Genomic DNA, 25,031 nt, shown 5'->3' on the forward strand with positions numbered 1-25,031 from the left:
GCCAAAGGGTCTAATAAAATAACAAATATAGTAGCCATGTTAATAACTTAAATACACCAATTGTAATAGCATCATACATCAGTACAACATAGTAGTCATAGTATCAAGCACTGGAAAATAGTATTATTGATGAAGTAGAGCCAAACCTGCAGCATGCTAAAAGCACCAGCATGGACACAGTGACATGTTGCAAACAAGCAATGTGCCCAGAAAAAAATCAGCACAAGCTTTAATGTAAAGCAAACAAACAGGGCAGCACATAAAAACAACAGAGCATGAACTGTCACTCAACATCAAAGTGAGAAGGGGCAATCTGGCTTGCGAGATTACAATAAACGCAATTTAAAAAGATAACTGGACCCAATCATGACACAAAACTTGGATGGCCATGTATTGTCTGACTGTCTTGCTTGTTGTGCGGCAATCAGACAATCCTCCAATCAGACAGACAAATCCAACACAAAATGATCAGACTAACTTAAACTTCACAGTGCAAAGATTATATGATGCAACACGATCAATAACACAGTAGTCAAGCAGCAAAAGTATAAATGTATCCATGTGTCCATCCTTGCCTCTTAAAGTCAATGGCAAAGTAAAACAGACCTAATAAACAATAGGCTGATGTTTGAAAAAATCATACTTAGCCAAAGTGAAGATCAGATGAAAACAAAGTCCATTCTGCTGTCCTGTTTAACAAACAAACCAGCGATTGCCCAAACATTGCCCAAGTCCTCTCTCTATTGAGGTCAAGACTGGTACTGTATCTGTATAGCTGCCGGTAATAATTGCACACATCTTCTCACACCTGAGCCTGTCCCTCGCTGGGGCCAGCATATCTCACTCTCTGCTCTGAAAATCCCAGACAGCATGTTTGGGAGCAGAGACATGGGGGTGAAGGTGAGTAGAAGGAATGAGAATTCAAAACTGGACAGGAGGGTGATGTCTCTATGGAACTCATCCTCCTCTGTAAGCTGACCATCCCTTTTTTGGTTATTTCCAGTATTTTATTCAAAGGCAATCTCAAAAAAGGTCATTGTTAAAAAATTAGCCAGTGATAACTGGCATTCACTGTTTAGAGGAGAGTGTCTCTACTCACATTCCAGGGTATTCACAATAGCTGGAAGCAAACAGAAAGAATATTGACAAAAGACGTTCAAACCGTGACAATGAATATGATTGGCTTATCCACCTGTCACATAATGTGCACTGTTGGTTTGTGATTGTACTTTTTTACTGTTACCTACAATAATTTTTCCCAAAACAAACTAAATCACAAGAGAATGATGATTTTATGAGATATAATTTAGATGCATTTGATCACATATATAAAAATGCAAAGGTTACTGTGAGGGAAAATCTTTGCATTCATTCTTCTTGGGTCTCCCCTGAATACCTAAAAGGCCTGCAGGCTTCCTCAGGGGTTCACTATTTTGTTTTATTTTGAAGCATTTTCTCTGGTAGGTACTGCCTACCTGGTACATATAAAACTTGAGTTTGTGTATGTGTGTGCTATGTGTGTTTGTGTTGTTTGTGTGTGTGCATGTGTGTGTGTACGTACGTCCAGAGGCTTTGATAAGAGGTCTTGAGAGGTAGAGTGGAGGACCATGCCCTTCTCTCCTCTGCTCTGCTCTCCTCTCTATCCTGGCTAGCAGGCTGTCCTCATTACTGTCAGTCAGCATCAGGTTTAGCAGTGCCAGGCTCCTGCACAGCCCTCTGTCCTCTCTGCCCTGCCAGCAGTAGCCTGCCTGACTGCTGCCATTGGTAAGCATTGTAAGAACCCCTCAATCCCCTAGAAAACCTAATTACCCTCCACCCGCAACCAAGGAGACCAGAGCAAAAACAGGAGCGAGGCCAAGACAAGAGAGGGATCACACACATGTACATTCCGTTCATAAGTGGCCCAGCACTTATTCAAACAAAAGAAATGCTTATTCATGTTATATCTGCAGTCAAAAATACACTCGTAGCACACATATTCACTCATCCACGCATCCTTCCATTGAACCGTACACACTGGATGAAAGCAAAGACGAACACAAGACACATTTAGAGAGTGCAAAACACAAAAAACGTGCATGAATCAAACTGAGCATTGCTTTGACTACCCCTTTAACTGGGTCACTCCATTGGTGATTGTGTCTGACCACCAAACAAACAGTCATTCATATGTCTCTGCTGTGGCCCCATTTTCATCTGGAGCAGTTCCACTGAGGCCACTGAAAGCAAGGGAGCTGAAGGGTCAGGGATTTAAACCCATCCCCAGCTTCTGCACAGCAGCCATTACCACAGGGGGAAAAACAACTCCTCGTGTCATCCGCCATCTAAGGAGGGTTTATTTGTGTTGACTGCACATCTGTTTTTTTCAGGGGTGAGAGGAGAGTGACAGTGAAGAATTCCCATCAACTCGTCACTTTTCCCCCCGTCTTGAGTTTTCTTTGCCCACTATCGGACTGTTTGTTGGTTTCAGTGAAAAGCCAATGCATTTTGTGTCAGTTGTAAAACCCATTTCAGAAGAGCATTTACTTTGAGAGAAACAAGAAATACAGTAAATATCTTTTCGATGGGACATCTTGGTTGCTCAGCGGGGCAAGGCCTGCGCCGTGTGCTTTGAAATGCGATGTTGCATCTGGATAATGGTGTTCACCGCGTACCATCCTCTTTCTTTCTCCCATCTTTCCTGTCGCTCTACACTGCATACTGTCTGTTTAACATAAATGCCTTGAAATAATATCTTTTTGATGAAAATCATTTTCAGTCTTTCACTGTACAAATATTTGGGAGGGCTCGTTGTCATAAACTGTGAAGCTGAACAAAGACATTGATATGCCATTCTGTTCTACATTAAGGACTTTTGTCCTTGAATATTCTTTCAGACTCATGCAGCTGTGCAGATCGGAGTTGGAAGGGGGAAGCTGGTGCTTTTAATAAACTCACAGGGACATTCAAAGGGGCTGGCAGCTACGGAGGTTTCATTTTCCCAGCAGTGAGCTGTGTCATTTAAAATCAGGATCATTCTGCGATGGGGAATATCATAATGCTAAATCAAGATCAAATAACTGAGCAAGGTGTAAGACTGGATTTACAAGGCTTTGTAAGCCTATAAAGACTGAAAAGGAAGCAGCAAAAGGCACACAGAGAGGGAAAGTTGGAGACAGACAGAGGTAGAATGAGGGAGGGAAGGAGGGTAAAAGAGAAGAATGACGTAGGAGAACTTGTGCAGGTTTGTTTTGCACTGGGGTATAAAACTACGCTCATGGGCCTCTCTTATACATGTATGTGTACCTGTGGTTGTATAGTGTGTTTGTGTGTGTGTGTGTGTGTGTGTGTGTGTGTGTGAGAGAGAGGCTGTTTTGGTGGGGGTGTATGTGTTTGTGTGTGTGTCGCCCAGTAGAAGAGCAGTGTGGATGAGGGGATACACTGTATATACTTCACACAGCGCCATCATTAGACTTCATTAAAAACATAAAACTTAAAAACTCTAGCAACACAATACACCAGAGAATCTTTTCTCCAGGTAAGAACATAAAGCACACACAGTCCCTCAGAGAGACGTGTGGGCTGCAGACAAGAGGAAGAGGTGGGGGGGGGACTATAGTTAATCTGCCATTCACAGAGAAGAGAGGGAGACAGAGAGAGAAAGAGAGAGGGAGACGGAAAGAGACAAAGAGAGAGGGAGTCAGAGAGACAAAGAGAGAGGGAGTCAGACAGACAAAGAGAGAAGGAGAGAGAGGGAGAGAGAGGGAGAGAGAGGGAGAGAGAGAGAGAGAGAGAGAGAGAGAGAGAGAGAGAGAGAGAGAGAGAGAGGGAGGGGAGAGACAGATCCAGCCAGACACAGCTACCAGTGCCAGACCATCACTAACAGTAGGCCGTGAACAGGGAAGCCACAGAAACAGCTGTCACAGGCTGGAGTAAAATTTGGGACAGCGCTTTGATGGTATTTCTGACTGATAGGCCAGGTACTTCAACCAAAGTACTAGCACAGTTAGCCTTCTTCCTTGCTGACATTAACACATGCAGCTCAATACCAGAAAGTTTCCGGAAAAAAAAATTGTCATTGCAAACAAACAAAATAAACAGCATTTCCCGGAAGTGCTGTCAAAGCTGTGTCTGTTCAGTCCGTGTCTTTTGGTGCACAGATAGAGTCTTCTTTGTGTAGCCCAGTGACTGTCACTGACATGGCAACAAGCTGTTAGGGATGGCTTATGAGGCAAATCCCTTTATAAGGTGCCACGAAAGGGTTACGCCCATTGCTCTCTAAATGGCTGCTGCTCCTTCCTTTCATTTCCATAACAAGCCATCAGAACTCATCTCCCACTGAAGTGGCCACAGTCCCACTGGCAATTAAAATCATGCTGGGACATGCAAAGGTTGTCTGTAACTCCACAGTGGGAAACAAAAGCAACAACAGCAACAGCAGCATCGGTGGTAATGACGCCAACAGCTGAGAACTCAATCTCGAGCGACGCCGGCAGAAACCATCACCTTGATTTCTCCGGGAAACAGACAGGAGGTCTGGTTTTCCTGTTTCAATGTGAACCTCACAGAAAATACACCGCAAGGAGAGAGCACAAAACAGCATCTCATCATCATCATCTCCCTTTTCTTCACCACATTCCACGCAGCCACACCACTGAAAGGCATGTGGGTTTCTGTTCAAGAAGCTATGCCTAACATTGAGATGGGCAAATTAAATGAAGGAGTGGAACTTTAAGGATACAGGTGGGTATATTTTTATGTGAAGTGCAAGTGTGTTGTAACATTCTGTCACTGAGGCCTCGATTCAAACATTAAATATTACACACAATATCAAAAATTTAACCAGATTATACTTATCATAATATTATAAATCATAATAAAGAGAGAGCAATAGAAAATGCACTCCCAAAAGATTTCTAAATTCTAGTATTTTGACGGATAAATAACTGAAAAATATTCAGAAATGTCATATAATGATAGAAAGAAATCATCAAAATAATAAACAGAGTGGAAAATATTACAGACATTGTGGAAGAAGCATGTGATAACTAACTATCTGAGGTGGCTAATTCAGTTCATTCCCCACCAACTATTCAAAACACAAGATAGCAAGTATATTGACTAAATGACTAATTTTGTCATGCTCAAGACAATTTTTTATTTTTTTATTAGCAGATTAAACCTCTAACTTGTACTAAAATTATACATACATTAACTGGAATATACACATTATATAGATTATTTATAAATACATCTCCATATACATGCCTGCAAACCATTAATGCTATCAAAAATGATTTCTTCCTCAAGCCAAACTGGTTTCTCAAAATTCCTCCACCATGAACATGAAAACTGAGTATTTACAAGGATGTGTAGAAGCTGAGTGAGGGACTCACAAATCATACACACACTTGTTCTAAAACTGATTGTGTGGCTTAATCAAACGATTTAGTTTTCTTTGGAATGATTCAGCCTCAATAATGCTTTTGGCATTTAAAATCATCTGTTGCTTACTCTTCAATTGAGTGAAACATTACATGACTACTCAGCAGATTTTAGGCGGTAATTTCACAAGTTAGCTTGAAATCACATCACGACTACAGCCATCCATGCAACAGATGTTAAGTGATGTTAATTGTCGAAAATTGTTTTGTGCCGGTTCAGATGTGCAGTGTAAAAAAGTGGGAGATAGTCACCATTTGAAAAACTGGATACCTACTATTATAAAATGTTTGCCAATATGGAGCAGGGAAGTAAAATACATTATGGGTTACAATTCAAGTTATGTCATATTAAGACGTTCACCTATCAATTACCAATTAATTACAGAGAGCAGAATTTTACAGAAAGGATGTATATACTATACATATATTGTTTTTGAATGAAACCCTTCATCTTTATTGGTGTCAGTTTTGCAACAAGAGCCATGAAGGAATAAGTGATTGCAAACAGAATGTTTTGTATTTCAAGGAAAGGCTTTGAGCGTTAGTCTGTTTTAAGTAGTGGTATGATTTCCACAAATAAGGGAATGGATTAAGAATGGTCTCTTCTGAAGCTAAATGTTGAAATGTTGAAATGTTTGTTATTTTCAAATCCTGGTATTCTTTAGCAACTGTCAGCTGCCTACTTAATGAAGTTGGCTAGCCCTAGCCAGGCTGAACGGCTAAGAGGAGACAAGGCATAAATTAATGTGCATAAAGCACTTTGCATCACATCATCATTGTTTAATCCTTTCATTCTCATCTGTCAATCATCTACAGATGCAACCTAATCCCTGGATATTTGTGGGCTTGGCTGCATTGATACCTTTGACGTGACTTGTAAGATTATATTCCTATTGCAAAAAGTTCCGTCTTTTTGGAGACTTGTAAATAAGCTTTCAGTCGCGTTGTCGCATGACTTGTATTTTCCATAGCATTTTTTTCATTGATAGACAGGGCCTGTGGTCATGTTCCCTTTGCACCCTTTGCCGATGTCCTGGTGCAGCAAGTCACAGCAAAGGTAGATCACTCAAATCAGAAAGGTGCATGAATGTCTCAAGGTGCAAAGCAGAAGCAACTGGCTCTCTGTAACTGGCGCTATCTCTTACACTGACAAAAAGAGAATCAGACAATTAATGTGTTGTTATGACAGTGGCCTACAGCCATGAAATAATTCAAGCATTTTCCAGCATTATCTTCACAGTTCAGGTATGTTCCTGACCTTAAAAACACACCATTTCAATTTTAGCATTCTCAAGGATTTCAAGCATCTACACAAACACTGTAAGCAAGTCCACTTTGTGATAAGTGTCTAATAATCAGATTTAAATTCTATGATCACAAGGCTAACTCTACTTCAATTTAGCCTGATGATTATTTGTTGCTGTCTATTTTTGTCAATCTCTTGATACTGGAACTGTGCACATTTCGAGGCAGTGTCAGTTGTTCCAGCTGATAGGAGTTGTTTAGACTGTGATCCCCCATCCTCATTTCCAAGTGCAGGTACCTTTTGTTGTTTACAGTGTAATGTCCTCCGTTTTCACCTTCACTTCCATCCTCTGTTTTCAACATTACTCTACATGCCGCACATATACTTCCACCATACTGCAGCGCAGCATTCGCCAGTGGGAGGTGACCGGCAGGGTCATTTCTGAGGTCATCATTAGCCGTGAGAAAATGAATGCTGATTAGTCTCATCACAATTTGTTCCCCAAAGCTCGTGCCACAGAGGCACCTGCCAAGCCTAGCTTTCTTAAACAGGAAAGAAGCCTATTCAACAACTGCATAAGCAGCCAGGCAGGCAAACAGTGGAGGGGAAAGCAGGACAAAAGAAAGCAAATGCAAAACAGAGGACTTTCTAAATGGCAACCTCAGAATGGGACTCGTTTTAAAGGTCTTAAATCAATTGAACATAAAGTAGAAACCCATGCAATGTTAATCTATCTGGCTTAATCCCATTGCTTTGAGATCCTTTATAATCCACATTCTCCTGGTAAATATGGAAACAAATACAACCATTTTTCTTCCCTAACAAGCTTGCCCTATAGCTATTTATAAATCATTGGTACAAGCCCTTTCCTACACCACAAATTATGTTATGGTGTCATTGTTTTACTGAGTTATGTAACACACAGGGTAGAATGATAAATATGTTTAAGAACTGTAGAACAACCAGTGCAATTCAACATACTCTCCTTTCTTACCTTGGCCACTGCTAAACAGAGTATATTGTTGTTTAAAATAGGATTAAGAATAATAAGCACCACAGCTATGCCTTTAATAGACGGTGTTGTTTCTTTGTTTCTTTAATCAAAATATTTGGAAACATTTCAGCTGTTTTACTGCATCTGAAAATGGGGGGAAAACACTGGTAGTTTCTCAACCATATGACGATATCCTTAAGTCACCATGTGCTCTGGCTTTGAAAGCTTTCACTGCCAATTCCTCATTTTAAACCTGAACAACTCTTTTGCCTCTCTCTGATCCAGTGGGAAGGAGAAAATCCATTATCGATTTCCACCCAGTTTAGGTGGAAAAATCCCTGATAGCGATGCTGAATAGCGCTACACTGTAGTATGCTTTAGCCTCCACATTAAAGGCTGGGGGACGGTGTGAGAGGGCATGTCAACAAAGACCTTGACTACACCACAGCACCATCTGCATATGCTGAATATTTCATTGTCAACAGAACTGCCCAAAACCAGCTATCAAGCAAGAAAAAGCCCATAGAGAAATATTAAGTCTAATATGTCCATTTAACTGTTTTGGTGAAATGGGAATGAGTAGTTGAGAAAATCTACAATGGAGCCCAACCAGGTTTTTCTCCTTTACAGTAACAACGAGACAACTATTGCCTCTTTGTAGCACACAAGAGCAGCTAAGATAGTGAAGACAAAACAAAGTTAGTAACCAATTTGTTCTTACCTTAGGCTGGGCGCGACGGGGAAAGGCAACCTTAGGATCAATCTGAGAATGAGAAAAGAAGAGCAACATTATTGTTAAAAGCATAGTTCTAATATAGTGTAAAAAAAAGCAGTGAACAAGTGTAGAAAATATTTCCAAAACTCCAAGTCCACAAAGGGTTACAGAGTGCAACCATTTTGGTCACATTTTGCGCCTCGTTTGGTCACCAGTGCAAACAAAAAAGCTGTTCCGGCCCTAATCCAACATGCCATCATGCTGCCCTCGCCTAAAACCCACCGGTCTCTTCACGAAGGTAATCAAGTTCTTTGTAAACTGTCTAATGACTGCAATTTGGCCAGATTCAAGCTAGTACTTGCTAACTAGTGTTTAAATTGCAATCTGAACACAGCCAATGCAGGAAACTATAAGGGATAAATAATACAGCTGTAGCATGTTTATAAAAATGATATATTAAATATTTTTTACTTGGTTGAATAAATGTCTATCTCTTGTTAATATGAATCTATCTGACCCATGACTCACAGTGGGAAAAATATTTTAAAAGCATCATAATCAGCCAGCGGTGATATGGACAGTTTGCTTTTAGATTTGATGAGAAGCACTTTCCGAAACTAAAGCTGTATTCAAGTGTTGTTGGAAATAACCTAATTACAAGTGCACATGAATGACCCAGCAAAGTGGTAAGTAGGACTAGGAAAGGGGGAATTTTCTAGAAAGCATGGAAGCCATGTCAATAGCTGATGGTGAAGAATTACGTTAATGTTTTGCGATCAATGTAATAAGTACTAAACAAATAACCTACAGTACCTAGCTGTTGTAGCCTACCATTTTGTTTTAGTATTTCTGAATCAATTCCTGATTCAGTGCATGTTCATACTGACCGGTTGATTTGTAAAATATGCAGTGATGGAGCCCTATTTCAGAGGTCAGTGTTGTCAGACAGGACAGTACATTAATCACTAATGTAAAACAGCCAATCACTCAAATTTGCAGTTGGCCCATTGCCTGTCTTGCTTACTTAATTATCACACTAGTACAGAGATTTGTCCAGCTATATGCTTGTGTCGACTAGTTTAATTGTGAGTGAAATAAGTTATTCAGGTCTGTCATAAGGCAGACTAAGTCTCCGATGGTTGTCTGGAAAAGACCTTTAGGCTAAAAACGAATGAGAATTCACTTCAAGATTTGAAGTCTTCAGCACGGACTAATGGCCAAAACCTGTTATAAAGAGGATGTGAAGAGAGCTGCCTAATATAGCTGACTTCATTACCTATTGTAGCAAATTATCTACATCTGTCCAACTGATACAGCACATAATAGTGGCACATAATAGGCACTACATTAATTTAAATGGGCAATATATTTCAATAGACAACATATTAATTATTGTCTGTTCTGGACCAAAGTCTCCAGACCAAAAAAATGGTGCCACCAAAATATCTGCTGGTGCAAAAAGTTAGTCTGGAGACTTGCCACACCATAATTTTACTGTTCACATTCTAGGTAGAGTCTTGCTTTGATTTTAGGTAGGAATCATTGATTGAATATGACAGGGAGAAAATGAGAGTCTGAGGCTTGTGACATCTCCAGATATTGCCAAATAACCAGGAGGATGCGTCAGATCAGCCTGTTTCTCCATCTTGTGCTTGTTATCTCATTAGCTTCATTTTTGCCTTTTGTTTCACTGGTATGGAGGTACGTGGTGGAAGCCTTATCAACCTTGCATTTACAATGAAGAGGAACTATCTCATGCAACAATGTCATGCTAAATTCTCCTTGCTTTGACACAAGGCTCTTAAAAAGAGAATTTTCAGGCGATCTCATCCAAACTGACTTTTTGAAGGGAAAAACAAACAAATCAAAATTGCTCTCTTGCAGAAAATTACTTATTCGTGTTCAGCAGAGAAACCTCTTCATGTTGCTGCATATTTTTTGTGTATTTGAAGGTTTGCCTAGAGGGTGAATGTGATCATCCACTAGTATTCATCATAAATGTAATATACTGACAATCAGTGGCTGAATGTTGGCTTCTGATTCAATATACCCAAATGGAAGAGCAGTAAACTATAATAAAAGACGTGTGACACCTTTTACCATTTGCTCATGAGCAAAACATAATGAGCCCATCAAATCGCTCAAATATTCACAATTAGAGGAAAAAAGAAGAAGAAAACATCCAAGGCGCTCCTCTGTATAAAGTTTAAAAGCCTTTATTATTCTTGGCTGTTTCATGTTAAAATGTTAGAATCTTCATGGTGCAAAGAACAATGAAACATACCATTCACAATTAGTTTACCAATTCTGTGCATTCAGACAAAGCTACTCTTTTGGAATAGGTGGATTTATTTAACGTAAAATACTCAGCATAGTGTTGAGGAAAACAGTGGAAAAGAAAATGAACCAAGGAAACCAAGGAGAATGGAGCCCATCTGTGCAGATCAATTAAGCCTATGAGATTGACTACAATTTTATGTGTTTGAAGGGAAGTCATGATGGGCAACATCATTGTCATCTTTTGTGTCTGTCTCAGTTATTATTGTTATCTTTCTAAATCAGGTCAAATTGAGAAATGAATTCAATAACACCTGGGTATGGCAACCCTGCTTGTAATGAATTCCATTTAAAGATTTGTTTTAGCACTTAGCCCCAGGCATAACCAATTCAAACTCAATTATTTTGTGCGGCCTATTTGTGCAAAGACAACACTATATGCTTTGAATACCAAAGTCCTATACTTGGTAATGTATCTTACATTTACAGCCTATACAAAACATATCAAACCTCATTTCATCGCACTACATAAACTAATTGTTTTTCTGTCTTGCTGAGAATTTCCATTCACCATGGAGCCACTTGCTGCTTCAACATGTGCAGCAGATCATTTTAACAGAACAGCAATGGAGGTCTTACAGTTCAGGGTTTTCTGTCAGTTTAAAATATTGGAATTATCAAAAAGAGGTAATAATATGCATAGGCGCCTGAGCAATGGAGCAAGTGGAGCAAATGCATCCCCATTATTCAATTAGGGGGAGCAAAGTTATGGTTTTGCTACCCCACTTTTTGTCTTTTTAAAAATAAACTTATCATCATACAGTCCCCGCAATAAGGTGATTATATTTAAGCAGCCTATATCAATGATCATTTTACGATTTTCAGCAACTGACAAAAACAAGTAATAAAAAAATCACACATTTTTGGACCACCCTTTGAGTTGGTTCAGTCGAACCCATCGCTGATCATTTGCCACAGCATGCTTTGGCTGTCAATCACAGTCTGTCAATGAATCCACACAGGAGTCTGTTACAAAGGTAAGAAACATGCCATTTAGCTTAACTGCGATCATTGACTGAAAATAGAACATAGGAAAAGATAGGCTAGCGTATGTTGAATGAACCTGCTTGGCCCACTGACTCCAGCCAAACTTTAAACTAGCTAAAAGTAGGATTGACAAAATGACGAACCAATTTGCGAGTCAACGTTAGCTAACTTTGCCAGCCAATCAAACATGTTTAATATTATTGGAAGGTAGGTGCGCTCTCTCCAGCACCAAACAGGAAGCAGCAAACCGGGTAGTTACTTTGGTAACGGCCGAAAAAACTCATCACACATCAACCATCACACACACGATAGACGGTGAATTAACAGTATTATGAGTCGCTGTTTAATTCAGCTTGTATCTGATCCCCCAACCAGCACTTATTTCAGTGAGAAATCTAATTTTTGAAACGGTTCGCCTCTCATTCCCACGGTCTTCTCCCACTAAAATAGCGCAGCTAACCAACAGAGGCTGGTAGCGAGTTGAGGTGTCAAAATCCAAAATGTAAAGTTTGTACGGAAATACAGTTTATCTTTATGGATTATACTGATGCTGAATTGACAAGAAGACTGTCTACATATGACGCCTTTTATCTTGTGTTTCTAGAGTTATGTGTTTTTACGGACACGTAATGAATTGTTAATATGTCTTGGCGTAATATTTTCCCCGGAGAGCGCAGGGAGCTTCAGTTTAATTCAAACTGCTAATATGTAGGCTATATTTTTAAACATTTTGTCACCACTACAGAAACACTAGGTAACTGCTAAAGTATGATAAGGTTGTCTGACGTTGACTGCTGTTAGTTATTGGTTTGATTAACGGTTTAATAATGTGTGTTTGTATTGATTACTGACGGTGGCTGATCAGGCTAATTATCAGCTAATTGTACTCAGTTTGGCTGTTTCTTGACTTAATCCAAGAGGTTAGGTGGTGTATAAATGCAGGAAATTTGTTTTAAATTAAAAAAAAAATTCTGGTGGGGGGAGGACCCCCAGACCCCCCTGCCAATTATGTATCTTTCCAAGTTTGCTCCCCCATTTTAAAACATAACCAGGCACCCATGATAATATGCACAGCATTATTTGTTGAAATGGGCCTATGATACAGCAGATTGTCCAGATTACACTTGAAGCAATGCAACATAATTAGGCAATGAAGACTTACTAGCCAATCCTTTTGAGAAATCTTGTAGCAGCACCTTTTTAGGTCACAGCTTATGATGAATGACTCCTTTGAGACATTTGCAAAAAAGGGGAGGGGGGATGTAGCAATTGTTTTCCTTCTGTTTACATATTCATGTGCATGTGATTTTTATGTTGGAAGTGCTTTTATACTCCAAGCCAAGCTGTAAAATATGCACTAGATAACCATGCCAGATAACCATGCCATCCAACCAGATATTATTCCCTCTCTGTCTTAACATGATATCTCACCTTAGTGAAACATGTTCACTATTCAGCATGCTATAACAACAAATTCTGCTGTTTTAACGTACTTGGCTCAATAGATGGATGTCCTATATGGCAAGCTCCACCCATCTGGTTCTTACGGCCGAAATACATGGGACACGGACGCGACGCGTCACGTAGGCGGGGCGGAGCGGGGTTTTTTACCTGCTACACAGACTCCGTCTTTGTAGCGTGTGGTTGCATGGTTTTCTGAGGAGATATCAAATAGGATACTTTGGTTTGGTTTGGAAGTATAGGCTATATTAACTGGTATTGAATTAATTAACTAGATCGTTTTAACTACAGGATCATGGATACACATTGATTTGATTGATTTATTTTAATGTGCGATGTAAAAACACCCACAAGGTTGCTCTGCTGCGTCACATTGCCTCTGGTACAATGAGGTATTTATTTTAATCATTTTTAAACAGATTGTACTCGTTTTTTACACAGTTCTATGGAGTTTTTACCTGTTTAAGGGCCGCGTAGCCGCGCGTAGAGGGGAAAAAATAGACCAGACGCGCAAAAATAGAGAAGAGCCGCGCGATGCCCGCGCGGGTGCGCGCGGCTTCCGTGGTCCGTGTAGCAGCTTCAGTTGATTATTATGGACGCGTTCTGTTGCGGGCATTCCGCAGCAGACGTGTCGCGCCGCGTCCGTGTCCCATGTATTTCGGCCGTTAGGCTAAAACAAACTATAAACAGCACTGCAAATGCTATTTGACTAAAGTCTGCTTTCAGTGATCAATATTGTCTTGATTCATAGTGATGTAATTTGCCTCCATTTGGAAACATAGTCCAAAAAGTCATATTTGTGATACCTCATAAGGACTATGGTGAACTAAACTAAAACTAAATAATTAAAAAATTAATAGAAAAGATTGAAATCTTGTAGGGAATTCAGATTATCGGGTTATCAGATTATTAAACGGTACTCATAACTGTTAATGAAAGTGATTGTTCATTAACTCACATCAAGAATGAAAACTAAAAATGAAAATATTCTACCAAAGTGAAACATCACATTAAAGGAAAAATTCACCCTAAAATACTTTAAAACTGTTAAAAAAACAAACATAGACAACGTGACATCACATCAAGAGCTACAGCTACAATGTAATTTAATAGCAAAAACAATTTCACCTAACTAAAACATCAACGGTAAGTGTCAAGTGTCAGCCCCTCAGAATCAAAGAGAAAGGGCTTTTTTCTAGACCCACCATTTTGCATAGTGGTTCAAAAATCATACAGGGAGGAATTTATCCACCAACAGTAGCCTCAATAGACCATAATGCAATGCAGCCACAAGACATCAGTAAGGGCCATGACTCACTTTTTGTTCTCAACTGTAAAACACACTCTCTTGCTCTTACTATGCTATCACTACTGCTCTTTCCATCTACACAAACTAAATGCAACAAGTTCAGGCACATTCTCTGGGTTGTCAAAAGACATTCTGGGAAATGTAGGAAACCACTAACTGAAGTGAAGTAAGTTGAGAGAATATAGATACACCAAAAAAGTAAATTACAACACAACATCACATCACAAAAAACTCCTGGTAAGCACTGAACATCACAGATTGATGATATATAATTGTAGCACAGCGAACTAAACCTCTCCCATACTGTATCTGGAAGGTGATGGTCTAGTAATAGTACTTTATTAATCTCACTCTGGGATATTTCTTTATCACAGAAACATCACAAAAAATGCAAGACACAGTACCAAGCACAAGCCAAACAGCACATATCTAGAAACCTGAGACAGAGCTGAACAATGCGCTCTAATCAGAGCTGCTAAGTTGCTAAGCACCCACAGTTTACCTTTCATTTATTGTTTTCATAATGTGGGCGTTGTGAAGCCCTTTGAGACTGTAACAGTGATTAAGAGCTATGCAAATAAACTTGACTTGACTGATGTACAACAACATGGTGAACGAGAGTATTGATGGAGGTAGTGGACACAGCCGTAAGCGAGCTTGGCCTTGTTTTGAAGGCCGAGCAGGTTGTCTGTGTTACTTTTAAAATGATTTTTACATGTTGTAAAGTGCCATTTACAAGTTCTTCCCGCACAGTTTACATAAACTGTTACAAATTGAATCAGCTGTGATGTTCGCATCTGTTGACCTTTTCTCTCTCTCGACAATGACAGAAGATTCAGAAAGAAAATGCTCCAATCACAACAACATCCACCTCCTAAATAGTGATGCTATTGCTGTATGCAACATCAAAGAAAGTCCCCAGACTCTTTGGGTCAAAGAATCAAAGAGTCTGGTTCGGACCAGGCAAGTATGGCAGTGGGGTCGATTCCCTGTATAACTACTCTCACTCTCATCATATTGCCAGTTTAACATTTTGAAATGCACATTCCAGTATGTATGGCCAGTACAGCCCAGCCATAGGGACATGTACTCTTGTGAGTTTTGTGAGTTTAGTAAGGACTAGTTGTCTGATCTGACAGTCAAAGAGACTGTCAGATCAGACATCCAATGCCAGACATCCGATGGCATGACTCTTGTTAATCACAGCCCTATAATGGTACTAATGCTGCTCATAAGTGCACTTTGATAAAAAGGAACACTGTTGTGGGGCCTTCAGATGGAGCAGGAACTATTTGCTTTCAATGAGAGCAAGAAGGATATTTGTAAGGCAAACCTGCCAGACAAGGTGACACAGCCAGTGGGCATGCACATGAGACATTTGTTCAGATCTGGTGGTGAGGATGAAAAGAAAAAGTTGAAATTGGCTCAACTTTTCGATCGCAATAAATCACTTTTGAGGTGGGGTTGGCCACTGGACCAGTAGAAAGCTAGCTTTAGCTAAACAGCTGCCTAGCTAACCACTAGACATGCAAACAAATGGTAATTCATTACCTACACTTGTGTGGTAACAGCAGTATCTATGACTGAATACTCTTTGATCTGTGTTCAGAAATGTTCCCCATAGTACGGAAACATTATTAAAAATGACAGATATGTACAGCTGTATTCTTTTGTTTGCATTTGTATGGCAACTTGTTTCCCATGTCTTTCCTGTGATTATTGCCAGTCTGTGTCAAGAGCTTTCTCCTCACTGCAGAGTGAAACTGGCCTCACCGGTGGAGGACTTCACAAATATCTGCTCTTCTCTCTGATAGCCTCTTTACATCATCCTAACAAGACTTTTTCAAGCCGCAGCATTATTTATTAATTTATTAGTTTTGATACAGCGATACAGCTTTGTTACATGATGGAACATGAAATCCTATAGTGTAAAACTGGTTTCTCTCAAGATCTACATCATACAACCAGGTATGTCAGAGTAATAAATGAGAACAGACCAAGAGGATTTCTGCCGCCCCCCCCCACCACCTCCCTCACCCCCCACCCCTTTTATCTTTCACAGCTTTTCACTACAGGGTCTCCAAGGGCCTCCTCTACGCGCGATTGTGGGAGATCAGGGCCGAGAAATAGCATACATCTTAAGTTCAGATCTTCCAAAAGGATTTCACATATTAATGCAGCTCCTGGGTAAACTCTCTTCCTCTCTCTTAACAGATATCTACACTGGCAATTTAAGATGATGTGGTTTTAAAGCTAAAAGCGAAATTCTTATCAAAGCATGCAGCTTCTCCCTATTTAAGTGCGTGTGCATGTGCACAGGTGTGTGTGTGTGTGTGTGTGTGTGTGTGTGTGTGTGTGTGTGAGACACCAACACGGGGCATGGAATTAAAACATAAATGCTTCACATCTGTTCTGTCAATCTACTGATTTTGATATGGAATAACAGTTCAAAAAGGATATTATGCAGTTTGGTATGCCCTTCAAATCAGTTTTATTTTTTAAAAGCAGCAAACCTTTACATGAGAATTTTACCACTGTCTTGTTCACCAAGCAAATCTTTGGTCTTTTATTTTTTTCTTTTCTCTAAAATGTCTTTTTTCATAGGCAACATCATCTCTGCATGCACCAGAGAGAGACAGATACAGTATAAAATAAGCCTTCAGCCATAATCAACTGCTGAAGCCAGAGCAACCGCCAGACTTGAACAAGAGCAAGTTACTTTAGCTCACAGCTTTTACATTACTTTCAGTTCATATCTGATGGAGGTTTAGGTCTGTCCAGAGCAGCTGCTTCTCCCTGCCTTTTCGCCTCTCTTCCTCTTGGGTCTTATCCTGCCTTACCTCAAACATCAAAACAGCAAGCAGAGGTTGACCTGAGGTCATTCAATAAAGGCAGGAATTACCTCAGGACCAAATAGGCTTTGTTTATCTCACAAGAAAACATAGATTTTAGTAGGCTTTGTAGGTTTGTAGGTTGCAATAAATTAAGATTTAAGCTATATTAATGCTGTTTAAACTATCACGCATGGTATCAGCCCATCATGAACGTATACTTGATTCTTATTTGCATTCAAGTATGAACTTTGCTAGGTTCACCTTGTTCAGATAATTTTAAAATTATAATGTTTTATTGTATTTGCTCTCCAAGAATCATAACACAAAAGCAATGAAGATAATGAAAAATTCCAAGCTGGAATCAGTGACATTATCTACTTATCTGCTGCCTTGTGAAGCTCTTAACTGTTTCTTCTCAAATGCAAAACGATCTACTATTTCCGCTCTTGTTTACACTGGCCTGACTTGAAACATCTTCAGTAACAGATGCTATGACTTGCATTTTTCTAAATGGAACAAAGCGTCGTGAAAAATGGTAAATATGTTCTGAATTACCAGCATGTGTGTTTTGAAGCCCCAGGCTGTGCTTTCCCATATGTCCTATTCACATTCATCCCAGTCTGAAGGCACTCTGTTTTCATAACCGGACAAAAAGCAAAGCTCACAGGGAAAAAAAAAAAAAAAAGATGTTGTGATGGTGCGCCTATCTTCAAGGCATGTTCTTGTGCTCATTGACCATGCTGCCATCTCTGTCCATGAGGTTGCATGGATTCCAGAGATGCGATTAATGTTACTGAAACTCTTCAGAACTATAACCACAAACACAGGAAAATGTTATGCTGAAAGGATCGCCCTTTGAGCTGAATTAATATTATTAAAGTAACCATAATACTGTAATCGTCCGGGAGGTATCAATGTCATCAAAGTAGGAAATGCCTCTTTCATGTTTATGTTTGAAGATGTAATATTATACTATGCTGTGTCTGTAACTGAATTGATGTTTGCTCTTCAGAGTCTTTAAAGAGAACAAAAACGGCGGCCAAATCCCAAAGTCATGCTGTTTCAATTCACACATCCCACTGTATCTGTAACACAAAACGAGACAAAGAAACAGCAAAAAAATAACAGCAAATTAGGTATGGTTTCCCCTTTCCCTGTTTCTCCCATATTCATACTATGACTCAACCAGTTCACAGTCACAGCACCTCCAGCCGCTCTCATTCAGTTTTTTTCAAGGTTACCAAGGACAGAGAGAGAGGTAAGGATCCAATCAGGCAGCGCGACACTCGGTAGCTTGTATCAACTCGACATCTCCATACACGTCAAGAACCATCCACATTTGCCGGAGTTGTTCATCCTTAGAGAAACTTTGTAAGAGATATGATAGACCTTAATGCAATGCAATCTTGATTGTATGGATGTGTAAATGTTAAGATATACCCTTCTGCACAACAGATACAGCCCAGTGACTAATGGAGAGGAATAAAACACAGACAGCTGCTTCAGGTTTGCACAGGAAACAACAACATGCTCTTCTTTTGTATGCTGATAAATAAGAGTCTTAAATGTTGTGTCGCGGAGGGCTGAGGGTCTGTTTTTATTCCAACCAAAGACTACACCAGGTGATTTCACTGATTAGTTCCTCCTCTCCGGTTCAAGGTGTGCTAATCAGTGAAATCAGCTGCTGTAGTCTTTGGTTGGGATGAAAAGCTGCAGACTCTCGGCCCTCCGTGGCACATGGTTTGAGATCCCTGCTGATAAAGGAGCAGCAGCAGCACATCAGGAACTACGAAATGTCTATTTCTGCATTTATCTGTGTCACTGGGATCTTACTTCAGCTTTGGTCAGTCAGTTACTCTGACACACACTCATCATTCAATTACAAACTGGTAATACACAACATGGCTTAGAATGTTGTTTAAGCCATAGATAACCCTATTACTAAGGGACTCTCAGTACCTTCAACACATTTCAAGTTAAGGGGTATGGAGAAGAGGAAGAAGGACTTGAAAAAAGGCATATCACATAGAAACCAGTGGAATGCAAATGTCTCATCTGAAGTTGGCTTTATATCTCCTAGAATATAGACTTTGTATGAGTCAAACCCCTAGAATAAAAACACATAATAATTACATGATCAAATAAATTTTGATTGCAAAGAATTCAATGCAATACTAGTAATACTAGTAAAACAACTTCCAGTGCTCCTTCACTGTACCTGTACAATGAGGCTGCGATTCATGTAAAGTTGATTTGATATCAGACCTTCACGTCAGTATTCAGACTTATCTTTGGTACTGTCTTATCAGAAGAGCATGCATGTGACTGAAGTCAGCCAAATCTGAAGTACAGTAGAGCCTACAGTAAGTGTGTGATGTAAATGTCATTATCTGGATTTAATCAACTTTTAAAAAAAAAACTTTTTCTGTAATTACATCTTTATATAGATATAAATCAGAAGCAGGGGAACCTGTACCAGAAGTGGTCCCAAAATAGAAAATGTTAATTGTACCAATCTTATCTACCTTGGCATATCAATAATGTACTTTAGAAGAACAAAATTTGTGTTTTAACTCCAATGTAGTACTTATGATAAGAAATAAGGCCAACTATAATCTATGATGATGATGTTAGGTAAAAGACAAAGGCATACATTTATAAACTTTATTATCAAAAAAAGAATGAAATGATGTTTTTTTTATGACTCAAAAATGTATTTCAGCATTCAACCACCAGCAAACTTAAGCTTCACGGTAACTTGATGTGAGCGGAAGATCATCAGTTTGAAGGGCAAGGCATTGAACCCACAACTGCTGCAGTAGGGTTGCTCAACAGGCATTCGTGGTTGTACAGAGCAACTCCCAGGTGTGAGTGTGTTTCTATGTGCAGCCCTTCCCCCTGCACCTACTCCCACCGGCCTTTGCTATATATATCGTCAAAGCTGTCAAAGATGTCGGTTCAAAATGTCAAGCTTACAGTTATCAAGCTGCTCTCGACTCTGCATCAAAGTGTGTTTGCATAGCCACCTCTTCAAACAGCCCCTTAGCCTGCTTCTTTCTCCTCTACATGAAACAAGTGTTGGCACATTTTGCAATGCCATCATACTTACTAGCTGTTCATTTCATTGCAAAAGCCCTCGTGTTTTTCTATATTCATTTAGCAGTGATTGACAAACACGGCAAGAAATTTGCCACCAAGTGTAACAACAGAAGTACTACTGTAATTTCACTTAACCCCCACTCCCAAAACGTGATGTAACTTCTAGAGTTAACATATTTATTATAAAAGTATCACTTATGCACATCTGTAGCCCAAACTTTGACTGAAACATGGATGGTTATCAAATCACAACCAAAATTACTCCCACCCACCTCTGTCAAAAAGAAAAATAGGAAGAGTTATACATTGATATTTTGTTTAAAAACACCAGTACCTTAAGTTAATTATCTGATATCCTTAAAATATCAAACAAACAAGTCTGTAAGCCAGGAGCTTAAGTTACTTACAATCTCTTAGAAAGCCCCATAATGTGTTTTAATGTAGTGTTATCAATCATTTTGTAAGAGTAGGTGTGTCTTTTTTTCAGATGGTAAATATCTCATTTTGGAACAGGAGAGGAAGCACAAAACCCATAAACCCCTTTGGAGAAATAAAGCCTCCATCGCTGAGCTGTTCTGAAAACTGGCCAGAAAACCTCAGAGCTCCCTAATAAAAAGTGTTTCAACCAGCCACGCTTTTGCAAACTTCGCACAACTCTGCTAGAAAGAAATGAAAAGGAAAAAAATTAAAGTCCACTGAACAACTAACAAATCTGAAGCTTTCACTGCTCTGTGTCCATCACACTAGCACTCAAAAATAAAGATACAAGAAACAACACAAAACCATAATACTGAGGCTCACATTTTGGTATAATCTATATTGTTGTACAACTCAATATCCATTAATTGCTTTATATAGTATTCAGATTTGACTCTCCTATTGTACACTGCCTGCTGAAGTATAATGTATTTGTTTTTCCAAATATATCCTGAAGAATATTCCTCCATCTTAAGTTCCCTTCAGCAGACAAAGCATTTATTTCTCAATATGCACCATTCCATTTCTGAAGCTATGTGAGCATATCTGGATATTACCACCTACCGAGCAGAAATCCCAGACAAATATAATTTCAACTGAACACTGTCTAATCCATCACTACACAGACATCTCTTCAAAAATGACTAGCATGTTTAATTATTCATCTGCTGACAAATTTGAAAAGGCAAGTACAGTCCACAATAGTTCAAAGTTTTTCATAAACGAGCACAGTGTGTGTGTGTGTGTGTGTGTGTGTGTGTGTGTGTGTGAATTGCCTCAAGTACTGAAGTAAATTTAGAAAAACCTTAAAAAGTGTAGAACGCATTTTTTTATATTTTTTTTGATAAATATTTAACACAATACTTCTGCTGGATGGTTGTCATTTTGCTGAAATAACTAGGCAGTATTTAAAAAATGCAATAATTTCCTTACACAATAGTTTAGACACTGTCTTAGTTGTTTAAAAAAAGGTTTATTCTGACTGGTTTCCTCGCAAATATAGATCAACGCTGTGTTTTTGACATAAGCGATGGTACCTTTTGTGAAATGTTGTTTAGAAGCTATATTATCCCACTTATCAGTGCATCAGGCATGATGCTATATGTAATATCTGCTGGCTTGGCGTGAGGCGGTAGGCCTGAGACAGCACGCCCTTCAGTGGAACATGAGATATGTGCACACTGCACATGTGGCTGCAGCGAAGAAGGGGGCGTGTCAGCCTCATTCATCCAGAGGAGTGAAAGTGAACACATATAATATTCACCCCGGAGTGGTATTTTATTGCTAGGCTTAGTGTTGAAGGGACCATCATACATTTGCCCCTTATACATGACCTTGATCTAAACAGCCTGTTAACCTAAGAGGTGTTTACCATCAGGCCTCAGGTGATAAAATAAAAGTAACACAGTAAGACATTTGCTCTGCACTGGTAGAGCAATGCTAGTGCAAAAAACATGAAATAAACAGTCATATAAATGCAGATGAAATTAACTCACCGTCTTTGAGTCTAATTCATGGTGTTGTTGAGCTAAGACTTTATCTACACTGGCAGCATCTGTAAACGTAACAAACCCAAATCCTCTGCAAAACAAAAACACATACAACAACAATGTTAAAATGCATTTATACAAATCCACAAGGACATCATGCATTTTTTTTTCCATCAAATAAAACAGATGAGGAATATTGTAATTCCACCACAATAAACTGCATATCAATTGACATACTATTGCTATAACCTTATTATTACAATATTGAATAATTGTAAATATCTTTGAAATCCAGATTATGGAAGTGCTTTAGCAGATTTACAACTCGGATGTTGAATACTGATGATCATTATTTGGCATGTTACAATACAAGGCGACACTACACCAACATTGTGGTGCAGTCACAAAGTCAATGTCAAATTGCATTCGGCCGCAGCTTTACAGCAGTGAGCATTTAAGCTTATCTGGCTTGCTGTGAAACCACACGCAGGCGCGCACACACGGACACACACACACACAAAACACACACACACGCAGGCATGCACGCGCACGCACACACACAGATGCACAGACACACGGACACACACACACACACACACTGGATTAATACTAAACACGGGCAAAGTAAGCGATATCGTTTCACACACACTGGAAAGGAAAAGTAAAAAAAAAAAAAGCCCTTTTACCTTGAACGTTTTGTCGTGGGGTCTCTCATCACCATACATTCTCTTATTTCTCCGAATTTACTAAAATAGTCTCTAAGGCTGTCTGTGAATAGAGAAAATATGTCGGGTCATTTGACAAAAACATATGGGCATGCTGTTGTCACTGTGATTCAAAAACACCCCGCGATGCGCATAGGGGTCGAATAGAGGACTTCAGATGGACGGAGATCAAAAATAACATTGTGCGCACACACTAGTGAGATATCCCATACAGTACACTACTGCACGGTGCACATACGCACGGATACCGCCAGCAGCTACAACAAGCACCCAATTACAGCGACAAAACAACAAGAAATACTGGCTACGGTGTAAAAGAGAATAACAGTCTCACCTGGTGAGGTTTGCCAGCTGAGGCCACCGATAAACATTTTACTGTAAGGAGAAAACACAACAGAAGTGAGTCCAGATGTCAGTTCGGCCATTTTGACGACTAACTACTTCTAAAAGCGACCTTAAAGGATAAAGGAAGAATAAGAAAACACATTCGCGCGTGGTAATTACATTGAATCTTGAAAAAGGGGGGAGGCCACTCTCGCTACAAAGCTGAAGCTCTTTAAAACTGCATCTGGAAACAGACCCGTGCATGGTTTAAGTGCGTACTGTGGGGACGAATCCAGCACGGCAGTCGAAGTCCTCTCCAAGATGTTGTAACATGAAAAAAAATCGTACCTTAAGATTAAATTTAGAACAATTCTTACCCCGGGTCATGTTGTGAATCATTTAGGCTTCCGGATGTGGCTTGACTCCCGTCTCCTTCCATATCTATTCCAAACTATAGGCTGGGACTACAGTAACAGTAACAGACACACACAGATACGGCAGGAGATATGCAAAGCCCCGCTATGAGAATATTACTGAGCCGGGAATGAAAGCGTCACACGTGGGATCAGCTCAGCCCCCTGCTCCCTCCTCCCTCTCTCAGCATGCTCTACCTTAGCCCAGAGGGGGCGGAGCGTGGCTCTGTCACCTAACCAATCCAATTGACGTCAATTCAGGCAATCTGCAAACCAATCCTCCTATTTGTCATTTAATTAAGCAATAAGCCAGGAGAGGTGAAAGTGGCTTAGTGCTTTTATTAAAGGCGTAACACACCCTTGTAACAGAAAAAAAGACCAAAAATGTTCAAGAAATCGTTATTTTTTTAATCAAGAATAGCCAAATTAGGCTACTTATTAGTCTTCCGCCAAGTAATATAGTTCTTTAAAAAGTAGGTAACAAGAGGGATTTTCCATTAGCGCATTATATTTAAATTAACTGTTATGTTAGCAGGTGTGTTTGTCGAGATTTTCAAACAGCTAAATGGCGTTGTTACGATGTGAAGCATTAAAGTTACTGTGCAACATTGTATCATATTGTTGCATATTGTATTCATAAATCGGCTGTAACATGCCATTGTATTAAAAATGAATGCATGCTAATATTCAATTGTTGTTTTTAAATTAATGATAATTAAATGATAATCATTATTAAACATTATGTTTCCACCTAGCAATAGCCTAGTTCTTGAATGTACCAGTAACTTATAGGCTAAGTGGTGATTTTTGGTTAGGCATTAATATTTAAATGAAGTCACAGGTGTGCCTTTATCAGGTGGCTTCAAACATGACTCAGACAATCAGAACTAAAAATATTGTATTTGTGCAATATTTTTATAGCACGCTTCTGACCGCAATGCAAGCCTGTTTATTAACAATGTTATAAACTACTATTGAATTAAAATATTGTACACTGATAATATTCATAATTGAACCCATACCGCAAAAAAAAAAAAAAAAAAATCACATATACTTCAGAATATGCTTAAAGGATAAGGCTGATGTTTTTTAATACATTGCTTATCGTCAACAAATCCTATGAAAATAACAAAATCAGCAATGATTTTGTTTTGCCAACAAGTCTCGTCCATGTAGCCGGAGCCCAATGAAGCCATG

At 39.3% G+C, this 25,031-nt stretch overlaps 1 protein-coding gene across 3 annotated transcripts in view; it reads right to left on the bottom strand.

Moving 5' to 3' along the window:
• msi2b (musashi RNA-binding protein 2b) overlaps positions 1 to 23,926 on the bottom strand; it is a 237,082-nt gene extending 213,156 nt beyond the window's left edge. For all 3 annotated transcript variants that reach the window (XM_071539599.1, XM_071539601.1, XM_071539600.1), the window contains exons 1-5: positions 23,799 to 23,926; positions 23,432 to 23,472; positions 23,059 to 23,140; positions 22,379 to 22,463; positions 8,385 to 8,426 (exon numbers count right to left, since the gene is read on the bottom strand). In XM_071539599.1, the coding sequence (XP_071395700.1) occupies positions 8,385 to 8,426; positions 22,379 to 22,463; positions 23,059 to 23,140; positions 23,432 to 23,472; positions 23,799 to 23,860 (312 nt within the window). In that variant the 5' untranslated portion in view covers positions 23,861 to 23,926. The remainder of the gene's footprint in view (positions 1 to 8,384; positions 8,427 to 22,378; positions 22,464 to 23,058; positions 23,141 to 23,431; positions 23,473 to 23,798) is intronic.
• Positions 23,927 to 25,031: the final 1,105 nt, after the last annotated feature.

This window comes from Centroberyx affinis, unplaced genomic scaffold, assembly GCF_046629955.1.
Source record: "Centroberyx affinis isolate AG114_WGS23_722 - 3 ecotype Tasmania unplaced genomic scaffold, CSIRO-AGI_Caff_v1 ptg003475l_1, whole genome shotgun sequence".
Lineage (NCBI taxonomy): Eukaryota > Metazoa > Chordata > Actinopteri > Beryciformes > Berycidae > Centroberyx > Centroberyx affinis.